This window comes from Rhipicephalus microplus, chromosome X, assembly GCF_043290135.1.
Source record: "Rhipicephalus microplus isolate Deutch F79 chromosome X, USDA_Rmic, whole genome shotgun sequence".
In the NCBI taxonomy this organism is placed as follows: domain Eukaryota; kingdom Metazoa; phylum Arthropoda; class Arachnida; order Ixodida; family Ixodidae; genus Rhipicephalus; species Rhipicephalus microplus.
In genome coordinates this window covers 210,493,684-210,519,202 of record NC_134710.1, presented here as the reverse complement: position 1 = coordinate 210,519,202, position 25,519 = coordinate 210,493,684, and the positions used below count along the sequence as shown (strand labels likewise).

General features: G+C 42.1%; 1 protein-coding gene across 1 annotated transcript; it reads left to right on the top strand.

The window, feature by feature from the left end:
• The first annotated feature begins 1,755 nt into the window (after window positions 1-1,755).
• Ttc19 (tetratricopeptide repeat domain 19) lies at window positions 1,756-15,506 on the top strand. Its single transcript, XM_037435906.2, has 3 exons — window positions 1,756-1,948; window positions 5,638-5,821; window positions 14,366-15,506. The coding sequence occupies exons 1-3, from the start codon at window positions 1,797-1,799 to the stop codon at window positions 15,104-15,106; spliced, it is 1,077 nt and encodes a 358-aa protein (XP_037291803.2). The 5' UTR covers window positions 1,756-1,796; the 3' UTR covers window positions 15,107-15,506.
• The last annotated feature ends 10,013 nt before the right edge of the window (window positions 15,507-25,519 follow it).

The following is a 25,519-nucleotide window of genomic DNA, read 5'->3' as shown; positions in this document are numbered from 1 at the left end:
AAATATTAAGGCAGCTTCCCACTGACAATTGTAAAGAAGTGTGTAGCTGGGCGGCCTTCTTACTTCTGTTTATTTTTCTGTCTCTATGGGCCATATGTGAATGAAGGCTTTTCCTGCATGGGTGCCGCCGTAATCCTCTCTGGGCTTCGTGGCAGAGGAGAAAGCAGGACAAAGCACTAGCTGAACGTTCTTCGTCACACTTTCTGCGCTCTTCTGCCGCGATGTTCATGAATGAAAAACTAGCCCACCTAATAACTCTTGTCCTCCTTGTGTGTTCTCCCCGAACACACTACCCTCGTGCAACTATACATGTCTAGAGGATGACGTGATCCTTCTTGCCGTTGAAAAATCTGTATACTTGTCTGCAGCTTCTTCTAGCGCTCTCTTTCTCCCCCCTCTCTCTATTCATATTTCTCGCGTTCTTTCTTGGCCTTTCTTTTAATTCATTTTCTTTCTCTCTATATTTCTAATTCTGTGCGATGCTTCACTCTCTCCCATCTGCCTTTCCCTGTCACATGTATTCTACCCACCCTCATATTTCACTTTCCCACACCTCGATGCCCGCGATCGATCGGACTGATCGGTTCATGGGCGAAGCATGCCGGTTCGAATTCTGCATCAAGAAGCCCCGTCGTGGTGGTCACGTGGCTAAGGTACTCGGCTGCTGACCCCGCAGGTCATGGGATCTAATCCCGGCTGCGGCGGCTGCATTTTTGATGGATTGATTGATATGTGGGGTTTAACGTCCCAAAACCACCATTTGATTATGAGAGACGCCGTAGTGGAGGTCTCCGGAAATTTCGACCACCTGGGGTTCTTTAACGTGCACCCAACTCTGAGCACACGGGCCTACAACATTTCCGCCTCCATCGGAAATGCAGCCGCCGAAGCCGGGATTCGAACCCGCGACCTGCGGGTCAGCAGCCGAGTACCTTAGCTACTAGACCACCGCGGTGGGGCTGCATTTTTGATGGAGGTGACAGTGCTGTAGGCCTGTGTGCTCAGATTTGGGTGCACGTCGAAGAACCCCAGGTGGTCGAAATTTCTGGAGCCCTCCACTACTGCGTCTCTCACAATCATATATGGTGATTTTTGGACGTTACACTCCACAAATCGTCATTCCGCCCTAAGAAAATTTTCTTCGATAATTTCTCTCTCTTACTTTCTCTTTCGACACTTAAAAAAAAAATGATCGAGTGCGAACGGTGTATCTGCCTTGCTTGCGCTTCCTTTCTGAGAAAACTCTGCTCGACTTTCGTATCATAAACGTTATGCCACGCTGTCACGCTGATAACACGCATAATACCGCGCGCAGTGATATGCCAGGAAAGGAATGCAAGATAGATAACGATTATTGTTGTGAAACAAAAACAACACACTAAACACAGTAAGTATCGATATTTACTTTGTGCGTACTCGTTCTCTCGCCCATCAGAGTTACGGAGATGATGAGTGGACGAACATATAGCGCGTGCCGATTAGATGATGATAGTATCTTTCTGATGACAGATTGCAACCAATGGCTGGCAAATGGGCAAATAAACAGCTCGTATGTTACAACCCATTGGAACCCCCCCCCCCCCCCCCCCCGACACACACACACACCTTATACATTTCATTAGTTCACTCACGTACGTACTTCATGCCGGTCGCATTTATGGGTTTCTGTTTATATATATCATTTTTATGTTTGAAACAGAGTATGACATCCACAAAATGAAACTGAAACCGAAAGTGCTAAACCGAACTGAGGGATGGCTAACCTTGAACTACTTTAACACTGGAGCGCATGCTAAATGGCGTCAATGGCGTCTTCATACCGTGTCCTCTTTCGCCTTGTTAGACGACCGTTTAACTACATATTCAAGCAAAGCAGTTCGCCAACATCGCAGATCAATGCCTCCATTTTCCCGCAAGTCACGCAGAGCTTTTGCCAGAAGTTGCCAAGGTGACCGAATTGCTCATTGGCTTGCATGCGCACGGCAGCCGCAAGCGTAATCTTGGCCTTGAAAATTTTAACATTGATGCTGCGCAGAAAATACTGTTTGGCGTGTTGAGTGCACCGAGAAATGTAAAACACTTACTGCTTGGCGTGTTTATCGCATATTACAACACAAATCTTTCAAACGAAGGGTGACCGGGTTTATTTCGTGTTATTTGTAGCTGCCGTGCTTTCCTTGCAAGAACTTCAAAGCCCGCCATCGCTGAGACCGCACTAAGTATTTGTTGTCGCCACAGAGGTCTACTGCTTGACTGTGTCATAGCTGTTAAAGCTCGAATGTGAAGCAGCTGAATTGTCAAACTAGGCGACTTAGCGATGTCGTAAGTGTACTAATTTTCTCATTTTAACGGGCATGTGCTCTGTGGTTCAGCGGATACCGCTCATCGAGTAGCAGTCAATCGCAGCACGTCAGCTGTTCATTGACATATGAAACGAGTGGTTGTTAGAGTTATTTGCGAACGTACTGAACGCGTAATGATTGATAGGGGCAAAGCACGCCCGTGGGTAAAGTTTGAACATTACTACTGCTGGGCTTTTCCGGACTTTAGTGCTCGGTTTTAGCTACTAAAATTATGCAGAGGGGTATGAAAATTACGGACGTATTTAAAATAAATTTCAGAAGAAACCATGCGTGTGAAAAATTAGTGATTAGGAATTTTAAATGTCACGTTAAATGCCATTTCCAACTGGGAATGGGAAATTTCCAACCTGACGAACCATTTCTAGCTGAAAACCTGGCTGCAAACTCGATGTCTAGTTGGGAATTCACAACCCATCTTCATGTGGGTTCTTCAGAAATCAAGAAATCGCGTTGCATTAAACTTGGTGGTCTGACATGATGAACTTGACTTGGTTAAAGATCGCCGCTTAATGTACAGCTGCCAAAACCAGAGCATATCTGCAGCACACAGCAGTGCACAACCTTATTTAAATTTAAAGCTCATATGTACTACTTTATTCCTACGAAGGTCGCGGAATCGCATCCCGGCTGCATTTTCGATGGAGGCAAAAATGCTGTAGGCTCGTGTGCCCAGACATGAGTGCAGGTTTAAGAACCCCAGGTGGTAGAAATTTTCCGAGCGCTCCACTGCGGCGGCTCTCAATCATATGGTGGTTTGGGACGTTAAACCCCACATAATTAATTTATTCTTATCACAAAATTAATTTTGTGTGTATTAGACTCCACTTTTTCTGCAGTATTTCCATTCTGTCACGAAGATTCCCCTTCCCCATGCTGGTGTTAAAGTACAGAGTGTTGTTGTGAGGAACCATTAATTTTTTTGTTGTGTAGCTTAAGAAAACATTCCATATTCCTGAACACATACAATGCTGAAACGGTTGTAAGAAGACTTTCTGTGAAACTGTTATTGTTTTCTCCATTTTGGTGCCTTTTGGTGAAAATTATGGTAAAAAAGCAGGAGAAGAATTTGAGGTGCCTACCTCACGCATGAGAATGAGTGCCTTTGATCGAGATAGTCGTCAGTATGTGCGGCCTTTGACCTTTGATTATAAACTGTATTTCGTGCCAGCGCAGCCTCTGAAGAGATTATTGCAAAGATGATTGATGACTTCAGTTTGTGAAAACGAATTCATGTGGACACTCATGTTTTGTCAAAATAAGAAGATGCCGACCACAAGAGAATAAAATTTAGAGTAAAATTTAAATAAAAAAGTGCACCTTGTTATGAATGCCCTACCGTAAAATGGGTCTCGCAGTGCAACCTTCGTTACATATTAAATTGGTACTAAATGTACTTTCATTGTACTATTGTGCAATAAAGTGGCCCTTCTTGCCGCTATACCTTAGCTTTTATGAATAATATCAGGAGCTGTGCTAAGCACCCAGAAGCACCTGTCTGCGGGAAAATTAAATACAACGGCAGCTTCATTCTATGTCACTCTTCTACACTTAAATAATTAGCTGTCATGCCATTATTATTGCAGCATTGTCTTTTGGCTACCTGTTTTGTGCCTATCTTTTACAAATGTACACTACTCACAAAATGAAATTGCAGTATCAAAACATCAAGAATGGCAGCTGTACTGTGCAATTTTGAGAGATAATAAGTATTGATTACAGATCTCTCCACTTAAACTAATGTGAGCTCTGATGTAAGTATGAGTCAGAATTGAATCAATGTGACAAAAAGTGAAGTTTGTGGAAATTAAAGTATATGTGTTATTGACTTAGCCCTACATTAATGTGTTTCATTATGCGAGCATTGCACATTTGAGTCAAAGGAGCACTGACATCAAATTTCAAGATCGAGATGTGCCCATTATTTGATCGCTTGGTATGCAAAAGTCTTCTTGGCCAAATTTGAATGGCATCCGTCGTGTGGAAGTTATTTTAATTTCATGTCAAACAGTGTAGAAAAGCTACGGCGGAAAAAACGTAAAATAGACTGCCCTGAAACATCGACACTAGTGCTACGTGTTCGGTGTGATACATTTCACAAATACCATCCTGAGTGATGATACACTAGTAACAATGATGTCAACGATCTGAGTGTGTTTGGAGCCGACTCCCGGCCATGCTCTCACTACTGGCCCTTCTTGCTGTGTTGAAGCGTGCGTGCGATTCATCTTGTCGCATCGACTGATTTGACGTGTGCTCCACAGCGTGAGTACGATCATTCAGAGTGACAATACGTTCCAGAATGTCAGGGAACCGCCCTGTATGTCGAGGCGTGGAAAAAGCGGAAACTGCGTAGTGTTTCATGCCTTTCCAAGCCAGGAACCTCAACGCAACAGTGGGTTGACTTTGTACGCGCCAATGAACAGAAAGACTGGACGCCTGTGAAGAACAGCCGCATTTGCTCGCTTCACTTTGCGCCGTGTTGCTTCAGGGTAAATCTTGTGTTGGCGAACCAGTTGGGTTTCACTGGCAGTACCAGCTGCCCCTTCTCAAGGCCGGGGCTAAAGAGAGAAGGGAAGAACTAGTTGGCGCTACTTAACCTAGCCGGCGGACAACGCATGGAGGGGCTCTAGTCTACATAATCAGAGATACAGCTGTACTGACTGGTGGTGGTGGTATTAGTTAGAAGAGGAAGAAGGCACCTAATTTTTACAGCCCGTTAGGGAGCACGGCACAGTGCCTGTACTGACTGCACGTGCCCTCCTAGCAGACGAAATGCCAGTGTGCGTGACGTCACCATTTTTTATGGAAGCAGCATCAGCTGTGCAGCGGCCTCGATGTGGCTGCGAGGTAGTGCTGGCAGCGCTATAATTCGGTCGTTTTTGACTCGTTTTGAACCACGTTTGATAGCGGATATATTAATCAATATTATAGATCTTCATTCGTCACTCGGATGCGTTTTAGGTCGCGAATCGCTACTAGGGGGTCGATAGCTACTAGTTGACTCAAAAATCTTGACATAAGTAAATTTGATGTCAGTGCACCTTTAAGTTGTTATATAGTTGTGTTTCTCTGCTTCTGCTGCTAACTGATAATAGAGTCTGTAATTGGGATGCTGTATGTTATCCGAAATTTCAGAAAGTAATAAAAGTCCAAAGCAAGTAGTTGATGAATAAACATTTACTAGACATTGGCGATTTATTGCGTTATGGGCTGCATATACTTTGGCTGGTATGGCTATGTTGGTGACATCTTTATTCCTTTTCTGCTTATACAGCTGCAAGAATGCCATGCTGGCAGGGTTGCTGTCACTTCTTGGGTTACAGGAGCGTGAACCAGAGGACCCACTAATTCACACAATCAAGCTTGGCATTTTGAACCTTCAGAGGCAAGATTTTAATAAGGCCGAGTCAATGCTTCATATCGCTCTCAAGATGGCTCAAGAGCGGGAAGATCACCAGGTAATGCAAATGCCAAACAAGCAGCGACTAAAGACAGGGCACAGTATTGTTTGTGCATTCTTTTATGCACACTGCTTAAGGGCATAAGGTAGGGTAAAATTTAAAACAAAATTGAAATTTCATTTTTTGCTTGAATGAAATGAAGAGGCCTCTCAAAAATATTCAGTGCCCCACGCACTTTGCTGTGCTTTGATTGAACCAGTAAGACCAGGTTTTCGAGAACAAATAACGAGAAGCAAAGTCCCTTGTTACGAAACTGTACGACCCGGGCTTTCTGCCCGAAGTAATATATTTGTTAAAAGTCAAAACTGGTAGTTTCCTTGAGCATAGCAGGTTTTAAAAGAAGTATTCCGGCTTCTTAAAAGTGCGTGGTGCAGCCTTTTTAGCATGTGTGGCATTTACTAAGTCCAATTATCTTGTGTGTGAGAGGGCCCCACAAAGATGTGGTTCAGTGTATTTGTTTTGGCGTTACTTTTGCTTTTATTGATTTTGTTGCAACAGCAAAAGATATTCTCGTGGGGACAAATCAAAGAAACTGTTTAGGAAGAACAGTATAATTGGAAATCAACAAGCTTTGGCTACTAACAGAAACGAGGCCGGGAGCACTCGTGCAAGCACTTCAGCTAGTGAGGCGCCTCATAATCATAGCGTGCTTTTGGGACATAAAACCCCAGATATTATTATTCAACTAGTGAGCTTTGCCCTTATTATGCGTAGCTGCGAGGAAAGAATGTTACCTGTAATGATAATGGCTTTGTTGTAGGTGTGCTATAGGCCCTATACCTTCCATGTATTTTAAGGCTTCTTTACGATTCATCTGCGAAAGTACTGTGTTGGAAGCGTTCTGTTCGTTCAATTTTATTTGTCGGCATCTATTCTTGCACTAGAGTAAGGATTACAATTTTATCATGTGTTTTCATTTTTGCTATTTTTTTTAGCAAAGCTAGTGATTTTGTCAATTTTAAAATAAAATCATCCCCCAAAAACTATTTGGCATACGTACACCATTCTTCTTCAGTAGCTTCATATTGACATTTGCCGTATTCTGGTAAACAGTCAGCCTTCTGTTTATTCAAGTTGTTTTGATCATGGGGTGGATGTAACGAAAAAATTTATTTTTGAGACATTGAGAGTTGGAAAGGAAAAATGGGTTTATTTCATGTTTTGTTCATATAGATTTACTGAACGATTTATTAGCAGCTTGCGATATAGTAATCACACGAATCAGCTTCTTGCTTTTCTTGTTATTTTGGTTTCGTTTTGTCATATCTTTTGTGTCTCTAATAGCCAAGTACTGTTGATGGCAGTCGATTTCACCCAATCATATCATAGCGTTTTGCCTCAGTGATATGGCAAACAGCTTTGAGAGAGCTTTTACTTGGCCCATACTGGCCTTTTTGAAAATAAGAATGGTTTCAAACTGGCAATTATGAGGGTTCCCATACGAAGGAACAAGATCCATTGTGTTCTCTATGAGTGCCATGGTTTCCCCACTTTTTTTATAAACACAGTTGCTTGTAATCGCAGTTTGTAGAAACTATACATATATACATCAATGAAAGCATTGCCATTGTCACTATGTGTAATTTTTTGTTCTTGCGGTAATGCGGAATGAGGACCGTGCTTACTTGAAGTGCTTGCACAAGTGCTCCCGGTCTCATTTCTATTAGTAGCCGAAGCGTGTCAATTTTCAATTATGCTGCGCTTTCTAAACACTGATTTGTCAACACGGAAATATCTTTTGCCGCAGCAATAACATAAAAAAAAGCACAATTAACGTCAAATTAAATGCATTGCACCGCATCTCCGTGTGCATCTAATACACACAGAGCAAGTGGACTTGGTAAGTACCGCGCTTTTTCAAAAAAGTGCACGATGCGCTTTGAAGTAGTCGGAATACTTTTTTTAAAGCCTGCTAATGTCAGGCAAATTGCCATTTTTTTTTAAATTTGACTTGAGGCAAAAAGAGCTCAGGTTGTGCATGGTCTGAAAATAAGTTACAGTTTTGCCGCAAGGGTGAAGCAATGAATGCGATAACATCAAATTGGAATGTCATATGAAGAATGACAAGCAGCTCAAAACTTGCAGCGTGCTACCCAAGCACAAACGACACATGAAAAAAATACACATTCAAGGGCAATACATGCTATGGGGAAAGTGACAGTAGGGGATCAAGCTTACTATTTTGTGTGTAACTTGGAGAAGTTAATAGTAAAATGATAAAGAATGGCTAATATACAACTATGTAACTTTCAACTGTATAGTTATAACTTGAGATCATTGCACCATATTTACTGACAGTTGTCAGTGGCCTTTGATACCACACCTTCCCCTCCCATCCCCATTTTTTTCTATAGAGGAACCATTCTAAACCCACCCTAAGCTTGGAAGCTGTGTGGAATGTTTGAGGTATTCTGGCATCATACTTACAGGCACAACCTCGTTGGCAATCAAAGAGAAAAGAACTTGGGTGTAATAATTTTTCTCAATATACAATGCCACCCGAAAGTTTGGTGAATTTGAATTCTGCACACAAACTGGGTGCAGTACACATTTCCGCCGCTAAATCTGGCAAGCAGTATGCTTTTTGTACCAGTGTGCTGACAGTTATACAGCTAAGAAGAAGCGTTGGTTTGTTATGTGTAGTCTTGCAATACTGTTTCACTGATTTGGCACATTTTTAATGAGTGTGACAGGCATTAAAGAGCAAAAGATATGCATCAGGTTTTTTTTTATAAACTTAGCAAAACTACTGCAGAAACCCATTTTATAGCTCGGGATGCTTATGAAGTGATGCTATAAGCCAAGAAAAAATGTGGTGTAAATTATTCAAAGACAGTGAAATGTCTGTCAACTATGCATGCCTTGAATGTTTGTGAACAAGCTCAACACTAAAATAATACAAAAGTTTGCAGCAGTTTGTATCGCTATACTTGCAAATTCCATGCTGAATGTAAAGGATAGCTGTGATATTGTAGGACTGTTGTATGGTAAGTTTGTCAAATTTTGTTGAGTGTCTTACACATGAGAGGAATTTCAGGGAAATTTGAGAAAAAACTTTTCAGTGAAGAACCAAAGCTTTGCTGCTTTTTTTGTCCATACAGAACAAGAGCAACAATTCATAGGCAGTCCCAGATGTCTTTTCAGTGTTAAAACTGGGGATGAAATTTAGGTCTTGTGGGGTCTCAAAATGGCGAGTGCTTCGCTCTTGGAGTAAAAGAACACAGTAGTCACGGTTGGACCGAACCACACAAACATTTATTTAACTGCTTTTGAGAACAACGATATCGTCAGCTGTGTTATTATAAGATATTGTGATCCACACACTAAACAACCTTACACACTATTACACAACACTCAGCAATATGACAAAGTGGTGCCCCCAACGCCCGACTCGCCACAAGGGCCGTCGGCAGACGGCCCGTGGTGCCGTGCACCGGGGACTCACACTAGAGACAACCGTCCGCGCCAACCGCCATGCTCCGAAGAGACTCGCTCAACTCTCTCGTGCCGCTACCAAGGCTTGCCGCCAGGGGTTACCGCCGGCGCTACCGATCTAACCATGATGGTCATAGTGGTGACCAACGCTTGCGAACACAATGCCACCTACTGCTCAATAGTTGTGTCTCCGAACTACGGCTTTTGTGCGAGATACGTACGCCATGCGGTGCAAACAACTTTACAGGGGGTGTTAGCACCCCCACAGTTCGTGGAGAGCACTGCACGAGCCGATATTTCAGGCCCGGGCCCGGCCCGAAAAATCCATGCTCTGGTTTGCCTGAGCCCGGCCCGGGCCTGAAAGGTTTGGGCCCGGCCTGGCCCGTTTCAGCCAAATGTGCCTTCAGCGTAAACGAAGCACTGTCCAATCTTCAGTTTTTGTGTAGATACCTGCAGCATGCACACAAGATAACTGCTGCTAAAAAGGGTTTTGACAACTTTCGGGAAATAATTTTAGAGCAATATCAAATAAAATTGGAGTCGTAACTGGCTCTCTCATATACGCGGTGCTAAGCATGCTACCTTATTTTTGAATTAAAAAAAAAAAAAAGACTGCAAAGTATAATACCTTCAAAAAGCACAAAAAATGCCAGACATTTATACTCACAGGGTTCGTACAGGTCCTTGAAATCCTTGAAAACCCTTGAATTTGAAAATTTAATTTTCGAGGTCCTATAAAGTCCTGTAATTTTTTTCCATCCTTGGAAATCCTTGAATTTCTTAAGCAGTGCACTTTCATATTGGCATTGCGACCTCCTAAATGTGGTATATCGGTGTGTGAACCTGTCACTCCTTATTTCTGAAGCAGTAATGCGACGTGGGTGCACATGGTCTCATTCAGCAAAAGTGCATGTGAAAAAAAAGTTTGTGGCGAGGGTGAAGCGGTGAATGTGATAGCAAGAAATTAGAATGTCACACGAAGAATGTCACCCCATACATGCAACGCGCCGCTCAAGCACGAAGGACGCTGGACTTCCGCCCCGTACATACAGGCAAAGCATCGCAGCTGCTGCAGGTAGCGGCAAGTTTGTTTTGCAGATGCTTTTGTGGCACATGTGTGCGAGAGCTGACAATACTCAGCATGACGCGTGCAAAGCGTTGTGATCATGTGACTTAAGTCAGCTACACTGCTACCTACTTGCCGAACTCAATCCCCACAAACAGGAACTGAAAATTGTCCATATTAAAAAGGCGACAAATTATACAGCGCGAATAAATGAACCTTGGTGGGTGTATCGTGCTTATTGGAGCTATAATTAAAGCTTGCAGCAAAGAGCGCGCAAGCCACAAATATCGTGGCACGACCCCTTTAAGGCCCGACTACTACACAAGCGCGTTGAAGCCCATCAGCGCGTAACTTTCTGACATGGCATCGTGCCTTCTCCCTATAAAGAGGTTGTGAGAAGTCATTGCGACTACGCCCCTTTTTTTATAATTGCAATATCCACACGTTTATTGCAAGTGCTTATTGTAAGCGTGCTGCTTCGAGTCTTTGAACAACTTGCAGCAGGTCCTGCAAAGTCCTTGAATATCCTTGAATTTTCGCTTTAGAAACCTGTATGAACCCTGTACTCCTGCTCTATATAAAAAAAAGTGCGTATGAGCTGTGGCTATTGAGTTGATGTAGGAAGTCGTCTGCAAATGTTTTTTGCACAATGGAAAGAAAAAAAATGCCTACCGCATCATCCCAAGAGGGAACCGAACTAAATGCTTCGCAGAGGTGGGGGAGGGGAGGGGTATCACGTGAATGTTGCGTTATTGGGTATGGTTTGGGAATGCTTAATTGTTCATCATGATCATCAGCCTGACTACTCCCACTGCTAGGCAAAGACCTCTCCCATGATCTGCCAATCAACCCGGTATTGTGCTTTCTGCTGCCATGTTATACCTGCGAACGTTTTACTAACTTTCTGTCTCCCCTTCATGCGTTTGCCTATCTGGGAATCCAGCCAGTTACCCTTAATGACCAACGGTTATCCTGTCTATGTTCTACTTGCCCGGCCCATGTCCATTTTTTCTTCTTATTTCGTCTTTATTATTCCTGTTTATTGAATGAAGAGGAAGCATTGCCTTCAACATCAAGCAGAAGCCAAGTAAAGACGCCCTTGACTGAATTCAAAACGCGCGATCCTCAGCGCGAGCAGTCGTTTCTTTACTATACTCGGCGGCAACTTGTCTTGGCACTGAAGGGAAAGCTACGGGGGGGAGCTTCTGCACATGTACCACTACGTGAAGTAGTCCCTTTTGGCGCGCGTCTCGTAATGCTGTGCGAAGTGACGGGGGCGCACCATCAGCGTTTCATGTAGATGCAGACGCGGCTAAGCGTTCGAGGTGCACGTAAAAAAGCGGGACTTTTTCACGCGTTCAAAAACGCGAAGTTACTACAGATAAATTAAAAGAAATACGAATAACTTACAGGTGTGATCTGCATCCTGTCTCAAATAACTTCACATAGAAAATGAAGGAAGAACATTTATATTTCACGTTGAAAATACGGGCGCTACTTTGGAACTAGTACCTTAACTGGCGGTAGGATGCACGTGATTTGGCTCCGTAGCCTTCCCCTCAGTGCCAAGAAAAGTTAGTAGCAGTAGTAAGTAGCAGTAAGTGATTCCTAAAAGAGAGAAAAAAAGATAAAAGTGAGCCCCATGACTGTCTGCATCATGATGTGGCACCAACAGTGGCTCACGAGGGATGGGGGTAAGGAGGGATTAAAGGGGATAGGGATAGAGCAGGGACAGAGAGACCCACATACAGAAATAAGGAGAAAATAGGAAAGATGGACACGGATACGGGAGTTTGAGGACGGGGCACCACTCAGCGAGAGCTGTACGGCGTCAGGAGATGGCGGAGGGCGAGCCGGTCGGCCAGAGCTGCACTTTCGTGGGAGATCACGGGGGCACAACCGGTCGACAAGAAATCTAGCGAGCGAGTCTTGATAGCAGAAACTGCGTGCGTCAGCCTTGCGAGGTGAGAGAGGGGAGGGGAGCCAAAGTTTAGCGGTTGTCTTCTGGGGCCGGCATGGGAGGCGAGCAAGCGCCGAGCAAGCGCGACATCGTGAGACTAGAAATTTTCCGCATTCAAAACGCGCTGTAGCTGCTTCTGCCAGCAAACCACCAGGCTGGGTAGCGTTACATAAAGCTGTCGTGTTGACTACGCGGTAAGCAACTGTCCCCAACGTACCCTGTTTTCTTTTTCAAAACAAGAAGGTTTTTCACCCCACCCTTCTTTCCCGAATCACTGCTACCGCCTTGCCATCTGTGATCTGGGAAAGGGAGCCACCGTACTCGATGTTCCCCGACGATGCCTATCTCGTCGTCTTCATGTGACCGCGTCCGATCTTTGAAAGTGTTATGTTTTAAAGCAAGACCACATTGAGAGCCTTCCAAATAACTGTCTATTAGGGCACTGAAGTCAACCAGCCAGCTGTATCTTTGGCACTCCCCTCCCAGAAGTACGCATGGTGTCGAGTGTCAGGAGCGTGATCTCCCGCAGGGACCGGAAGCTGGAGAGAGGGTGGTCGATGGCCGAAGGCCTCGGTGTGATCTGGGGAGTGAAGTCTGGCTGTTTGTGGCCCACGGTAGTGGTTGCAGACTTGCAGTTCATGGCAGCGACAATAGAGGAGAATGAGATGCGTGAGAAAAAGGAAAAGTGGCGAATATGGTGGGGAACGAAAAGTCAAATGTAAAGAAAAAAAGATTGGCAGATCCTACATACGTGGGAATCAATGTTATGCGAAGCATGTGGAGGGAAGGTGGCTGTGTTATAATTTTTTTAGAGAGACGTTACGAAATAATGTTAAAGATGTGTTCGAAAATTGTACACCCAGATTTATGTTGAACAGTCGCGTATGGTTAATATAAGCAGTTTTTACAGCTGCGTAAGGATACCAACAGCAACAAGGGTATTGGCAACACCAGAAGTAGTAAGCTGATATGTCACGCTTGCACTCGCGAGAATGGTCCCTGAACACTGATGCGTAAATCAACTTTAGGGGATGGCGCCCAAGTACAATTGACATTAACCCGATGTGACAACTGTATTATAGGAGTACATATGTAATGTTTATAACATGTTTATAATGAAAAACAGGTCCTGATATATTAATGACTCACTGGTCCTGTTTAGCGGTCTTACGGAGTCACGCAGCTGGAAACGGGAGCGGTGGGCGTGAGAGCGTAGCTCCATACTCTGAATGTTTCCTGAGATACGTGTACATATTATATACGCCACTCCAGGCAATGTATTGTTGCTCTTGTAGCAATACCACCTGATAAACATTTCCTTACACAGTACTCAAGAGCGTCTTTCACTCAATGGTGTAAAGTCATATTAAGAGTTTAGATATTCGTGCAGCATTCCGATGGAGCGAAATGGTAGACGTCCTGTACTGTGCAATTACCGTGCAGGCTAATGGACTCAAAGTGTTCTCATTTGCAGCGTTTCAAATGGTATGTGTCACATTGCTACGTCAAACCCCACAAAACAAAGTAAAGCAGCATACCCTCGCCATTATACTGATACGTATGAAACCGGGGCCTAATTTGGGCCTGACTCAAACCTGAACCTGACCCCGGTCTGAAGCTCGTAGGGCATCGGTTTCACACTGGTGATGAAATCCATTGAAAAGATGGTCGGCAGCACACTAACATTTAGCTGCCTAAATGCATAGAATTGTTTGAATGCATGGATTTATAGCAGACACACTGGGACCAACGTATACATGCTCAAAGTGACTACTTTGAAGCAGATGGTGCTGATTATGGCTTTAGGTGCTAACATTTTTTTTTACAAATGAATTCCCTGAACTCTAGGATAGCCTGTTGCATTAGGATGGAAATAGAGGCACTCGATTTACTTTTTGTTAGCAGGGAAAACGATTAAAAGAGAGTGTATGATGCACTACATTATTGCTTTAGTGATCTAGGAAAGTCTATTTTCAGTCAGCTGCTACAACCTCCACTCTATTAGTTCATGTGTGAATAATGTCACAGATATTCAGCATCGTTTAGTGATTCTTATGTCATATTTTTCCATCTTTTACAGGCCGAGACCTACATTTTTGATGTCCTGGCTAATGTAGCATTTGAGAAGGGCGACTATGATAAGGCTGAGAAGCTCTTCGTGGATGTCATCATGCGGTCTATTGCTGCTGGGATGCCACGTGATGACAATGCCATTGTAGAGATCTCGCTCAAGCTTGCCGAGATTTATGATCACCGTAAATACACAAAGAAGGCTGAGCAGGGATATCGCTTTTGCATTGATACTCAAGAAAAAAAGTTGGAAAAAAAAGATTACTTAGCCTGCCTTTCTGAGTTAAGTGATGTTGAAAGGGATACTTTGGTGCTTTGGGCACGAAGCACAGAGGCCTTTGGACGGCATCAGCTGGAGCAGGGGCGAATCTTAGAAGCACAGAAATGCTTTGAGGATGCACTTACGGTCTCAAAGAAGGTTAATGGCATGGGTCATGAAGTTACTCTTTCATTGTTGAATGATGTTGGCACTGTGGCTTCAATGCTGCATGACTATGACAGAGCACTGAAATTGCTCAATGAAGCGATTGTAGTGGGTCGTGAAATTAAGTCGGGCAATCTGGCCGTGTTCTACTGCAACTTGGGTGGTGTGTTAATGGAGGAAGGCCGGAGCTATGCAGAAGCAGAAGATGCATGCCGTGAAGCCCTAAAGCTGGCCAACAAAACAAACAACAGTGAAGCTGCAGCTAGGTCTCGTGAATGCCTGGAGGAGCTAAAGAAGCGTGCTCCCAGAGCAGTGTTTGTGAGGTGATCAATGACGCTTTGCTGCATTCCACTGATGCAAAGTGTTTTTTTTTTGTGCTCTTGGCTGACTTCTTTGGTTGCAGCATATTGACATCAATTGCAGTGTCATGTAGTTATGCTTGCACATTTATGTTGCCATTTTGCTGATGGCAGAAGCCATAATACAGCATCTAGTCATAAACATGTATCCATCGAGCTACAATGGCGGCTCGCAAGAATAGCATTTGTCTCAACTGTGGTACAGCTCTGTCCAGTTAAGCATGTTTGCTTGTGGCCAAGAAGCATCCTTCTATGTTCCTAGCCTGCACTGCCTTCTCTGGTCTTTAGAAGCCTGCGCCTGGTGTAGGCACTGTGCACAACTGAGGTGAATTGATTGTGTGTAGATATATTTCCTTACTGAAAGCTCCTAGCTGATAATTCTACTGGGGTTAAAATGTGATGCTTGATACATGTGAACGTTCTTCCACTTTGTTCCGAGGGATTTTTTTCATTGAGCACTGCTACCTATGTGTTGTAAACATTTGAAGTGAGCATAATGTACATTGCACTGTTGTTGTCATTAGTTATCTCTCTCCGACTCTGTGTGACAAGTGTGGGAGCATAAACATTGTTAAGCAATAAAGTTAGAAGCATTGTCTAATGTTATCATAGCAGTTACTTGCGTGCTGGTGGAACAAAAGTATCAAAAGTGATTTTTCAAGCTGTGTTTTGGTGGAATGCTATTAGTACATCAGCAACAAAAAATAAAAAAATGTGCAAATGTTGTGCTATAATTTTTTTTGTAGATGCATATGTATGCATCAATCATAGTAATGTTACACATGGTATAAAAACTTAATTTATATAGCTGAAAGCAGTTGCAGAGTGACAGTGCTTCATTAGCATTTTAACAGGATGTTACTCTGCAAAATCTGCATAAAAATTGAGAAAGTGCTTGTGTTATTACTCAAAGAGGGTGTCTTGCACAAACTAGAAATAACATACTCTACATTGTATAGTAACTTGCTGGCTGCTGAAGAATAGCCGGTGTTATTTTCATATGCTATGAGTAAAGTTCACTGCTAAATGCTGTTTCAGCTTGAAATGTTAACCCGATTCCTGACTTTCTGGTGCAATCATAGAGTTTGTGCTGGCCGGTGTGTAACAGAAGCAATCAGTACAATACACAAGGCAGGCTTGAAAGCTTAAAACATGTACAGTACCTTCTGCCCGTTTTTTTTTACCCGCACTCTCGATCATCATTTGTTCTTGCTATTTCTGTAGAGACAAATATGTCAAGGGCATTAAAAACCCAAAATAACTATCTCCTTTTTTTTGTTCATAGTATTATCTTCATTTTTCGTAGTACACAGAGATGAGCCATGTAAAATGAGTGCTGTTTTTTTCCCCCAAAAAAGCTGGGTAGCTACTTTCTTGGCCTGTTAGGTTCAGAATTTTGTGATGAAGATTTATTCTAAGAATTGCTGCAAGTTAAATTTACCTGAATGTAGCTTTTACATGTGTTTACTGAGGTGCAAACCTTCATTAGTGTAACATCAATTTTTTAATATGTATAAAGAAAAACATTGCCACTTGCTGTTGAAATAAATTGCAGATATTGAATACCATGTCGTTACTGCTAATTTTGGATCAGTAGTGTACATCACTTTTTAATTTTGTGTTGCAGCACTTCACACCATTTTAGTATTGTATGTTTTTGTCACACTGCTCTGATTTGTTAATAGGCATTGGCCAAATTCAGCATGAATATGCTGAATTTGGCTGGTCTATTTGCTGAATCATGCTGAATCATGCTGGCTGGTCTATTTGATGGCATGTATCTTTCAGAATTGTTTTCCAAGGCAGTGTTCTAATTATTAGACAACACGTAGACAGTCTACACAGGCAGCTTAGTAGACAGCATGAAAGACAGCACCGAGCTCATGCTGTCCGAGAAATGAAACACGTCTGGACGGCTTTTACGCGACAAAGCGCCATCTTGCGTCGAGAAGAGAAAGCTAAAATAAACAAACCTAACAGTATTTTCTGGCTTATTTCGTGTTGAAATCTAAAAAAAAAAATGTTACTCACATTGAGCGTCAGGAGGAGCGTCTGCTTGTGTGCAGACGACCATTCTGTAGAGATTCTATCTATCTGAGCGATTAGCTGAGCTGCCATCTTGTTTGGACAGCAAAGTAGCCTGCCTCGTATTTGTCTACAATGCCATCTTCTCGGAGCTGTCTATTTTGCCGGCTACTTGAGAATTAGAATAGGACTTAAGATGACCACCGTCCATTTAGCTGTCTAATTAGCCATATAATTAGCCGTCTACAATGAGTATTGGAACACACCCCAAGTAGTCAGAAAGTGGTAGCATACTTGCCAACTTCAAAAGCTTTGTTGTGAACGTTTGAAGAGTTTGCTTGCAAGTGTAATCTTCACGCAAGTGTAAATATTTTTACTGTTCAATTGAGTGGACATTTAGATTGCGAGCCTAAGTTTTAGACCTTGAATTTTTCTGGCCCATTAAATTCTTTGTGTCTACCCGCAGCAACAATGCTCTTTCATAGAACCATTGTGTAACATGAACTTGCAGCTCTGTTGTCTATTAAGTGAATATTTACCTGATAAAACTTCCTGACTATTCCCTAGAGTGCCTCTTAGTTCGTATAGAACACAGCTCATATATATATATATATATATATATATATATATATATATATATATATATATATATATATATATATATATATATATATATATATATATATATATGCAGTCAATACTTTGAGTGATATAGCAATTCGTTGTATATTTCACCAGATTTCTGTATTTTGAAACACCGACAGCAGTATTTTCTCAAATGTGTAAAGTTTGGCAGGTCGGCTACAGTTCAAGTGTTAATGCCGTATATGACTCGACGAGTCACACTGAGCAGGATATCTTTATGCACATTGAAGTGTAACTTCTCCAATGTATGATAAATTGTTTAATCAGTATGTCTTATACAAAATATATTTGTTGTACAGTTATTTGTTCAACTGAAGATTTGTTGAACCTTGGTGGTGTGGCACAGTTTCTGCTGCTGGCACCGTGTGTTTGGTAAAGTTGTACACCTTTGTGTTCTCTGTATGGTGAATTTACCTGTAATGCAAAGTAACAAGAAATAAAATTCAAGAAAAACGCTCTTCATTGTGTTTTATGCATGGTTGCAATTAAGATATGGTTGTGGTCTTTGTAGTAAGAGTGTAGTAGCTAGTTATTCACATATTCTGAAGTAAAAATGAATCAATACAATAATAATAGATGCTATGTTTAATTTCCCAAAATGAGCTTTTAATAGAAATTCTTTACAATCCACTCGTTTGTCTTTCATTAGGATGATGGCCTCAACTGTGGTTGTGTGTTCATTTTTCATTGCTGCTCTGAAATAAAAATCTGTAGTTGCACTTGAACAATGGCTGAAAGCTTGTCAATTGGATAAGGCAGTCTTGCTCTAACAATAGTTACCTGCTTTAAAAAATAGCCTACAGAATTCACCATATGTGTCCCACTCGTAGAAGTGCCAGGGTATGTGTAAGTAAAGATAGTATAGATAATAACACAGTGGAACAGTGCAGCGGAAGACAACTGCTGTAGTAATTTTAAACATATGCGTGATACTAGTAAAGGTATGGTGTCAGTGTGAAATGTATAGCTTGAAAATTAATTTTCTCCTGAGTTGCACTCGTCATTCCAATGCACCCTTGTGCAGTGGTTCGCTTTTTTGCAGCGACAGTTAAGTTTAGACACTAACCAGGATTGCATTCATTTTATTTTTCAATGGGCATGCCTAATTTGTTATGGTAATAATAATAATGATCTGGTCTGGATGAAGCAATGAATTGTATGGTTAGCCATGCAAGGCTGGCATGCATAGCAATTAAATAGAATTTCTTTTGTGTTGTGATTATGCTAGGGCTGGCTATCAATTAAAAATTTTAACCCAATAATTTCTATGTTTTGATAAATTAGTAGAATACAAAGAATTTAATCATTTATAAACATGAGTAAAATATATTAGTCATAGTAGTTATTTGTTGCAGTAGTACATTGCACATGAAAGAAAAAACGGGCAGATCCCACACATTGGGAGAATTGGCGTAATGCAAAACAGTCAGCAAGGAGCAAATCATGCTGTGCATAACATGTATGTAATGATTTACAAGTTAGGTTTGGTTATTTATGTTTATCATGCAGTCATATCATGCAACACCACTTTTGGTGTACGTTTATCAAGTTAGTAAAGCGGCCACGAGTGCATCACGAATGTGGCTTGTAAATCACATTGTACATTACATGTATTTCAAGATTTTTGTCACCGCTTGTCATCCCTGTTTGTCATATAGACACATCACATGCTACTAATTTTGGTGTGCATCAAGGAAGCAAAATGGCTGTGAGTGCACCATGAGCGTGGCATGTAATTCATGCTGGGTATGACATCACTGTCGTGATTCTTATTTCACTATCTGCCATTTATGTTCATCATATAGACAAGTTGTGCAATACTAAATTAGGTGTATATCAACCTAGTGAAGTGGCTGCAAGTGCACCATGAGCATGGCATGTAAGTCATGTTGTACATGATATGGATGTCATGATTTTCATTTTATCATCTGTCATTTATGTTTGCCATACAAATAGGTCGTGCAATACGAAATTTGGTGTATGGCCACATGCATCAAATTTGGTGTGGCCACACATGTTTCTTATTTCCATTTTTGTTTGATTTGGTTTTCGCCCACAAAGCCTGGGTCAGGAATGCTCAACTCAAACTGTGCATTATTATTCGAGAACCTTTACGATTATTGTAGATCATTGTGTTAAGATTGCCGGGTAGACATGAACACTCGAGATTATTCCAGAGCTTGTGCGAAGCCTAGTGATAAGACTGGAATGTTGGACGACACATGTATAAATGACACCGCGTTTTGCCACTTGTCAGTTGGTCGTAGGCCGGCTCTTTGTTTGCCACTATCAGTGTTTGTGTGTTGCTGTAATCTGACCTTCAGTTTCCTGGCCACAAGTTCGGCTGAATAAACAGTTTCATCTGAATGTAGAGTGTGCTCCATTCGTCTGCTTCAGAACCCCGTGACAATATTTTAGAGTATATCAAGCTTGTGAACTGGCTGCAAGCACACCATGAGTATGACATGTAAATAATGTACATGAAATGGATGTCATTATTTTCATTTACCATCTGTCATTCCTGTTTGTCATATAGTGATGTCCTGCAATACCAAATTGGGTGTAAGTCGAGCTAGCGAAAGGGCTGTGAGCACACCATGAGTGTGGCTTGCAAGTCATGCTGTATATGACATGTCATCATTTTCTTTCATTTTACAATCTGTCATTTATGTTCATCGTTTAGACAGGTCATGGATGTCATGATTTTTATTTGTCCTACAGACACGTTGTGGAATTCCATATTTAGTGTATATCAAGCTAGCGAACTGGCCACAAACACATCAAGAGCGTGGCATGCAAGTCATGGTGACATGACATGCATCTCATGATTTTCATATAAACATTTCATTTAAATTTGTCATACAGTGACATTGCATGATACCAATTTTGGTGCATATGAAGTGAAACATTAGTTGGCACTCCATAAGCATAGCATGTAAATCATCTTGTACGTGACATAGATGTCATGATTTCATTTTACCATTTGTCATCTGTGCCCCGCCACAGTGGTCTAGTGGCTAAGGTACTCGGCTGCTGACCCGCAGGTCGCGGGTTCGAATCCCGGCTGCAGCGGCTGCATTTCCGATGGAGGCGGAAATGTTGTAGGCCCGTGTGCTGAGATTTGGGTGCACGTTAAAGAACCCCAGGTGGTCGAAATTTCCGGAGCCCTCCACTACGGCGTCTCATAATCATATGGTGGTTTTGGGACGTTAAACCCCACATATCAATCATTTGTCATCTGTGTTTGTCGTGGGTAATGTCGCGCCATAGCTATTTTGCTGTATATCAGCCTATATGAAACTAGCGAGGAGAACGTGAGTGCACCATGGACACAGCATAAAAATCATCCTTTACATCAAATATCTGTCATGATTGTCATGATACCACCTGTAATTAACGCTCGCTATTCAGTCACATCACCCAAGACCAAATTTAGTGTATGTCAAGCTATAGCAAAACAGCCACGAATGCAACATGAGCATGTATATACGTCATGCTATACATGACATGCATGAAAGACTTTCATAATACCACCTGTCATTTATGTTAGTCATACAGAAATGTCTTGTATGACCAGTCTTGGTTTATATCAGGTTAACAAAACAACCACTTGAACACCATGATTGTGGTATGAAAACCATGCTGCTTATTACAAGTCATGATTTTAATAATATGACCAGTCATTTAGGTTCATAACACAGTCATGTTATGCCGTACAAATTTTGGTATAAATCCCATTATTGGTACAGACGAGAGAAGACAAAGTCTAGGCGGCTAGAGAGTCACAGACAGACACTCTCAAATTCGCTGAAGTTCATAGAGAAACACTTTGCATTTAAAAGCACTTACTAATAAACTCAACAGTTGCCTATTCTATTATATGTTGGTTTTGTAGAAAAGGACATTCAAAAATGTCAAACTCAAGTCGAATGGAATTCTAGGTTCAACTTTGGAGGCAATAGATAGTTCCTTTGCTTATTAACAATCATGCGAGCTTCTTAAAGTAGATGCTCCTGTGATGTTCATGTTGCTGGGACACACACAGACATCTTTACAACTGGTGTTGTGCCCAGCAAAAGGAAGCCTTGGTGCTTTATACCGGGGTGAGATATCTCCACAATATTGATTTCATTGCATGCCAATGGACTGCTTGAAGAAAGGCGCATAAGTATTTGCTTAAGTCATCGTATATGCGAGATTCTGCATCGCACGCAGTGACCGCCGCTGAAGGTGATTGATCACACTCCCTGTGCTCGCCAATACTGCAAGGCATCCAAGTTATCGAATGCTTGCTGCGTCGAGTTTTGCCTACTTTATAGGTGGGCAATGTGGGTGGCCTCTATCAGTATGGGAGTGCTAATCTGTGCCCTAATTATTTTTTTTCTTTTGCTTTGCGATTTAGTTGAATGCACCAGCTAACATGGCACAGTGAGCTGTACCTCAGTTTACTATTTAAATGCAGTGTTTAGCTGACGAAACATTCATTTTGCATCACTACCATGGAGTAATTGTCACTACCAACATGTTTACTAATACTCAGTAGTGTCTCCTGTAGATTTTAGTGTATAAGAAAGGCAAGGGGGCTGTATTGGGGAAAGGGGATATGTCAAATTAAAAACTGAAACTAAGGGTTTCCAACTTGGCTGAGTAGCTACAGTAGGAGTGACCACAGTGATGCAGTTGTAATGCTAATCAGAATATTGAAGGGCTTAATTTGTTTCGGAGATGACTGTGCTTCCTCCAGAACATTTCACGTGTTGTGTGAATGAAGACAACAGTTGTCTTTAAATAAAAAGTTTGGCACACTTTCGTAATGCAAGAAGGCGAAAGCCTTGCTGCGCTTTTGTTAGATGATATGAGCCACAATGAGCAGTAAATATGTTTGGCAAACCCTTCGAATGCTTTATGTGAGCTCCTTTTCATGTTGTGCATGTGTTTATATATTCAGCTTGTTGCGCCCATAATTTTTCCACTTCTTGCTTCTGCAGTCCTGGGTTCTCTCGTCTTTGGCATAGCGCTCATACAGATACGGAAGCATGAACAGTGACACAGGCTTCTTCCTCATAGGCATAGATGATGGCCATCCCCGTGAACACAAAGGCATGCGCATTTCATTGCTTTCCTCCCCACTGCTGATTAGCACTGCCAGCAACAGCTGGTGCCGCAGCACTGCTGGTTAGAAGTAATGAAAGTAACGTGGGTTATGCCAACTTATGCAGTTTTACAGGTGCTTCGAAAACATGCATCTGTCCCTACAGTGAAGACTTTGTGGTACTAATTTTGGTAGAGTAAAAGCTCATTATTTCAAACTCGATCAATTTGAACTGACATCCAGGTCCCCTCACAGTTGTGTATTTCTATGGGGGAAAACCCCTGGTAATTCAAATGCATTGGTATCCACAATGGTTATTTCAAACTTCGAGCACCTGGTTTTCATCACCTCTTGTAAAAGTCTGCTGTGAATGATCACAGTGTGTTGAAAAACCAAACCAAACTAAATTTAAAACAACGCAACAGATGCATTTCTAAGCAGATGAGAATGCGGACGTTACACTAGAGCTCTTGGGCTAGCTGTAAATGATGCTCATAAAGTTTCGATGGAAGGAATGCAAGTAAATTAAAATTACTGGCTACTTTTAATTCTGATTGCACTATCTCTATAATGTAAGTAAACGTGTTTTAGAGCATAAATAGAGTCATGTGATCTGACATGAAGGCTCACTGCTCACATGAATGCATGTTGGTGCTTCTTTCTGGCATATCACTGACTGACCAATTAATGTCTGCTCGCTGTTAGAGGTCCATGAAATTAATTTGTAAAATTGCCTGGCACAAACGTGTAATAGTACTCAGTTCACAATAATGAGTTAGAGGTGGCTTCTTTGGGTGCAGTGTAGCACAATTAATGTTCGTTCATTCTAGTGCCCGCCCACAAATTTGAACTCTACTTTGTTCGAACAAGTTTATGGAGTCCATAAAGTTTGAATTGACAAGTTTTTGCTGTAGCTCAAGCATTTTAGCATTCAACAGGACCACTCTTAATGAAGCCTAGAGTATTGTGCTTGGCAGGAGAATGCTGCAGCCATTAAACTACACCCCAAGCTGCTAAGGTGTATTTTAGACATCTTTCTGCTATATAACAGTTGTCATTAGCTCTGGTCTTTCCTTGCTGTTTCACCATCAGGATGTGCACAGGTCCTTGAAATCGTTGAAAACCCTTGAAATTGAAAATTTCATTTTCATTGAAATTCCTGGAATTTTATTTCAGTCTTTGAAAACCCTCGAATGTTAGGGGTTTTTCACAGAGTCAGATTGCACGACTCACAAATCATGACAGTTGAGGGTGGCCCTGGGCAAACTTATTCTTATAGTGCTTAATGACATCACGATTTTAAAGTCGGACACGGTCAGTCCGCCAATATTACAGCGGCGTGATCGAAACATGCACGCTTGCTTTGGCTTTGGTGGGCCAGAAGCCATAAGCTGGTGGCAAGCTACAGCATCTTGAGCTGGAAAAAAAGTTTTGCGCATTTAGTGGTACCTCGCAGCAAACCATTGAAAAAATTACAGCACACTCTCACTAGCCTCAGCCACCTCAGTCACTAGCCTAGTCCTATCCAACAGCCTGCGAAAGGATGCGAAGGTTAAGACTGATGAACTTGATAGCATTAAGATGCAAGTAGGAAAAAGACTGAAAGACTAACACTGAGGTTCAGAACTTCAAGTGTAGCGAAACTATGCAATAAGTGAACTGAGCATCCTTTGTTTTGTGCAGTAAAATTTACCCTCAAATACAATCGTGTTTCTTAAATATTTTGAAAGGTCATTGAAGAGTCCTTGAATTTTTCTTTTGGAAACCTGTTCGAACCCCTACAATGCGCACAGTATTTGTAAGTCATGAACCCATGTGTGCTGGGCATGAAATAGCATTCCTGACAGGACAATAATCGGTGCAGCTTTTTAAGAAAGAAGACACAGCTAAAGCAGGTGATTGTTGTTGCATGACGGAAAGATGCCTCTTATCAGCCCTTTTTTCTTATCGAGAATTGTAATAACTGGCAGGGTTTTATGTGCCCAATATGATCATATGAGCATGCCGTAGTATAAGACTCAGACCAGGCCCGTAACTAGGGGGGGGGGGTGAGGGGGTTCTGACCCCCCCCCCCCCGAAATTTTTTTGATGCTTTAACTTTTCGGGTGATACTAAAATATTTACACGCCTTCACAGCGACCACCAGCTGCCAAAGTTACACTGTAACTTTCCTGGCATTGCTTCCCTCTTTTTTTTCTTCAAACCTACCCTTTTACCAGAACACCTCAGCGCTCCCTCCCCCGCACGCGCACCTGCCCTATTTGTACAGCTTTGCACTTCGCCCTCGCGTTCCTTCGAGTCTTTTTTTTTTTTTTTTCATTTTCACACCGTAGCAGCTCCTTTATTGATTCCAGATGCTTTCCTTGTGCATTGCCGCTGGAGAAGTTATCCGTTTGTGCGGACCGCACGTGTCGGCTTTGGGTTCCTACGAAAAGCGCGTCTACTTCTGTGAAGGTAAACAGTTCGACAGCAACGGCAACACCAACACGACGTGCGCAAATTTGCCAGGGAACGAAACCCCTAAGCGGAAAAACTCAGCGGCGCATTCCGAGGACGCAGGCTGCAGGGCAAACTTTTCTCAAACTGTAGTCCTCGCCACCGAAACGAATCATCGAAGAT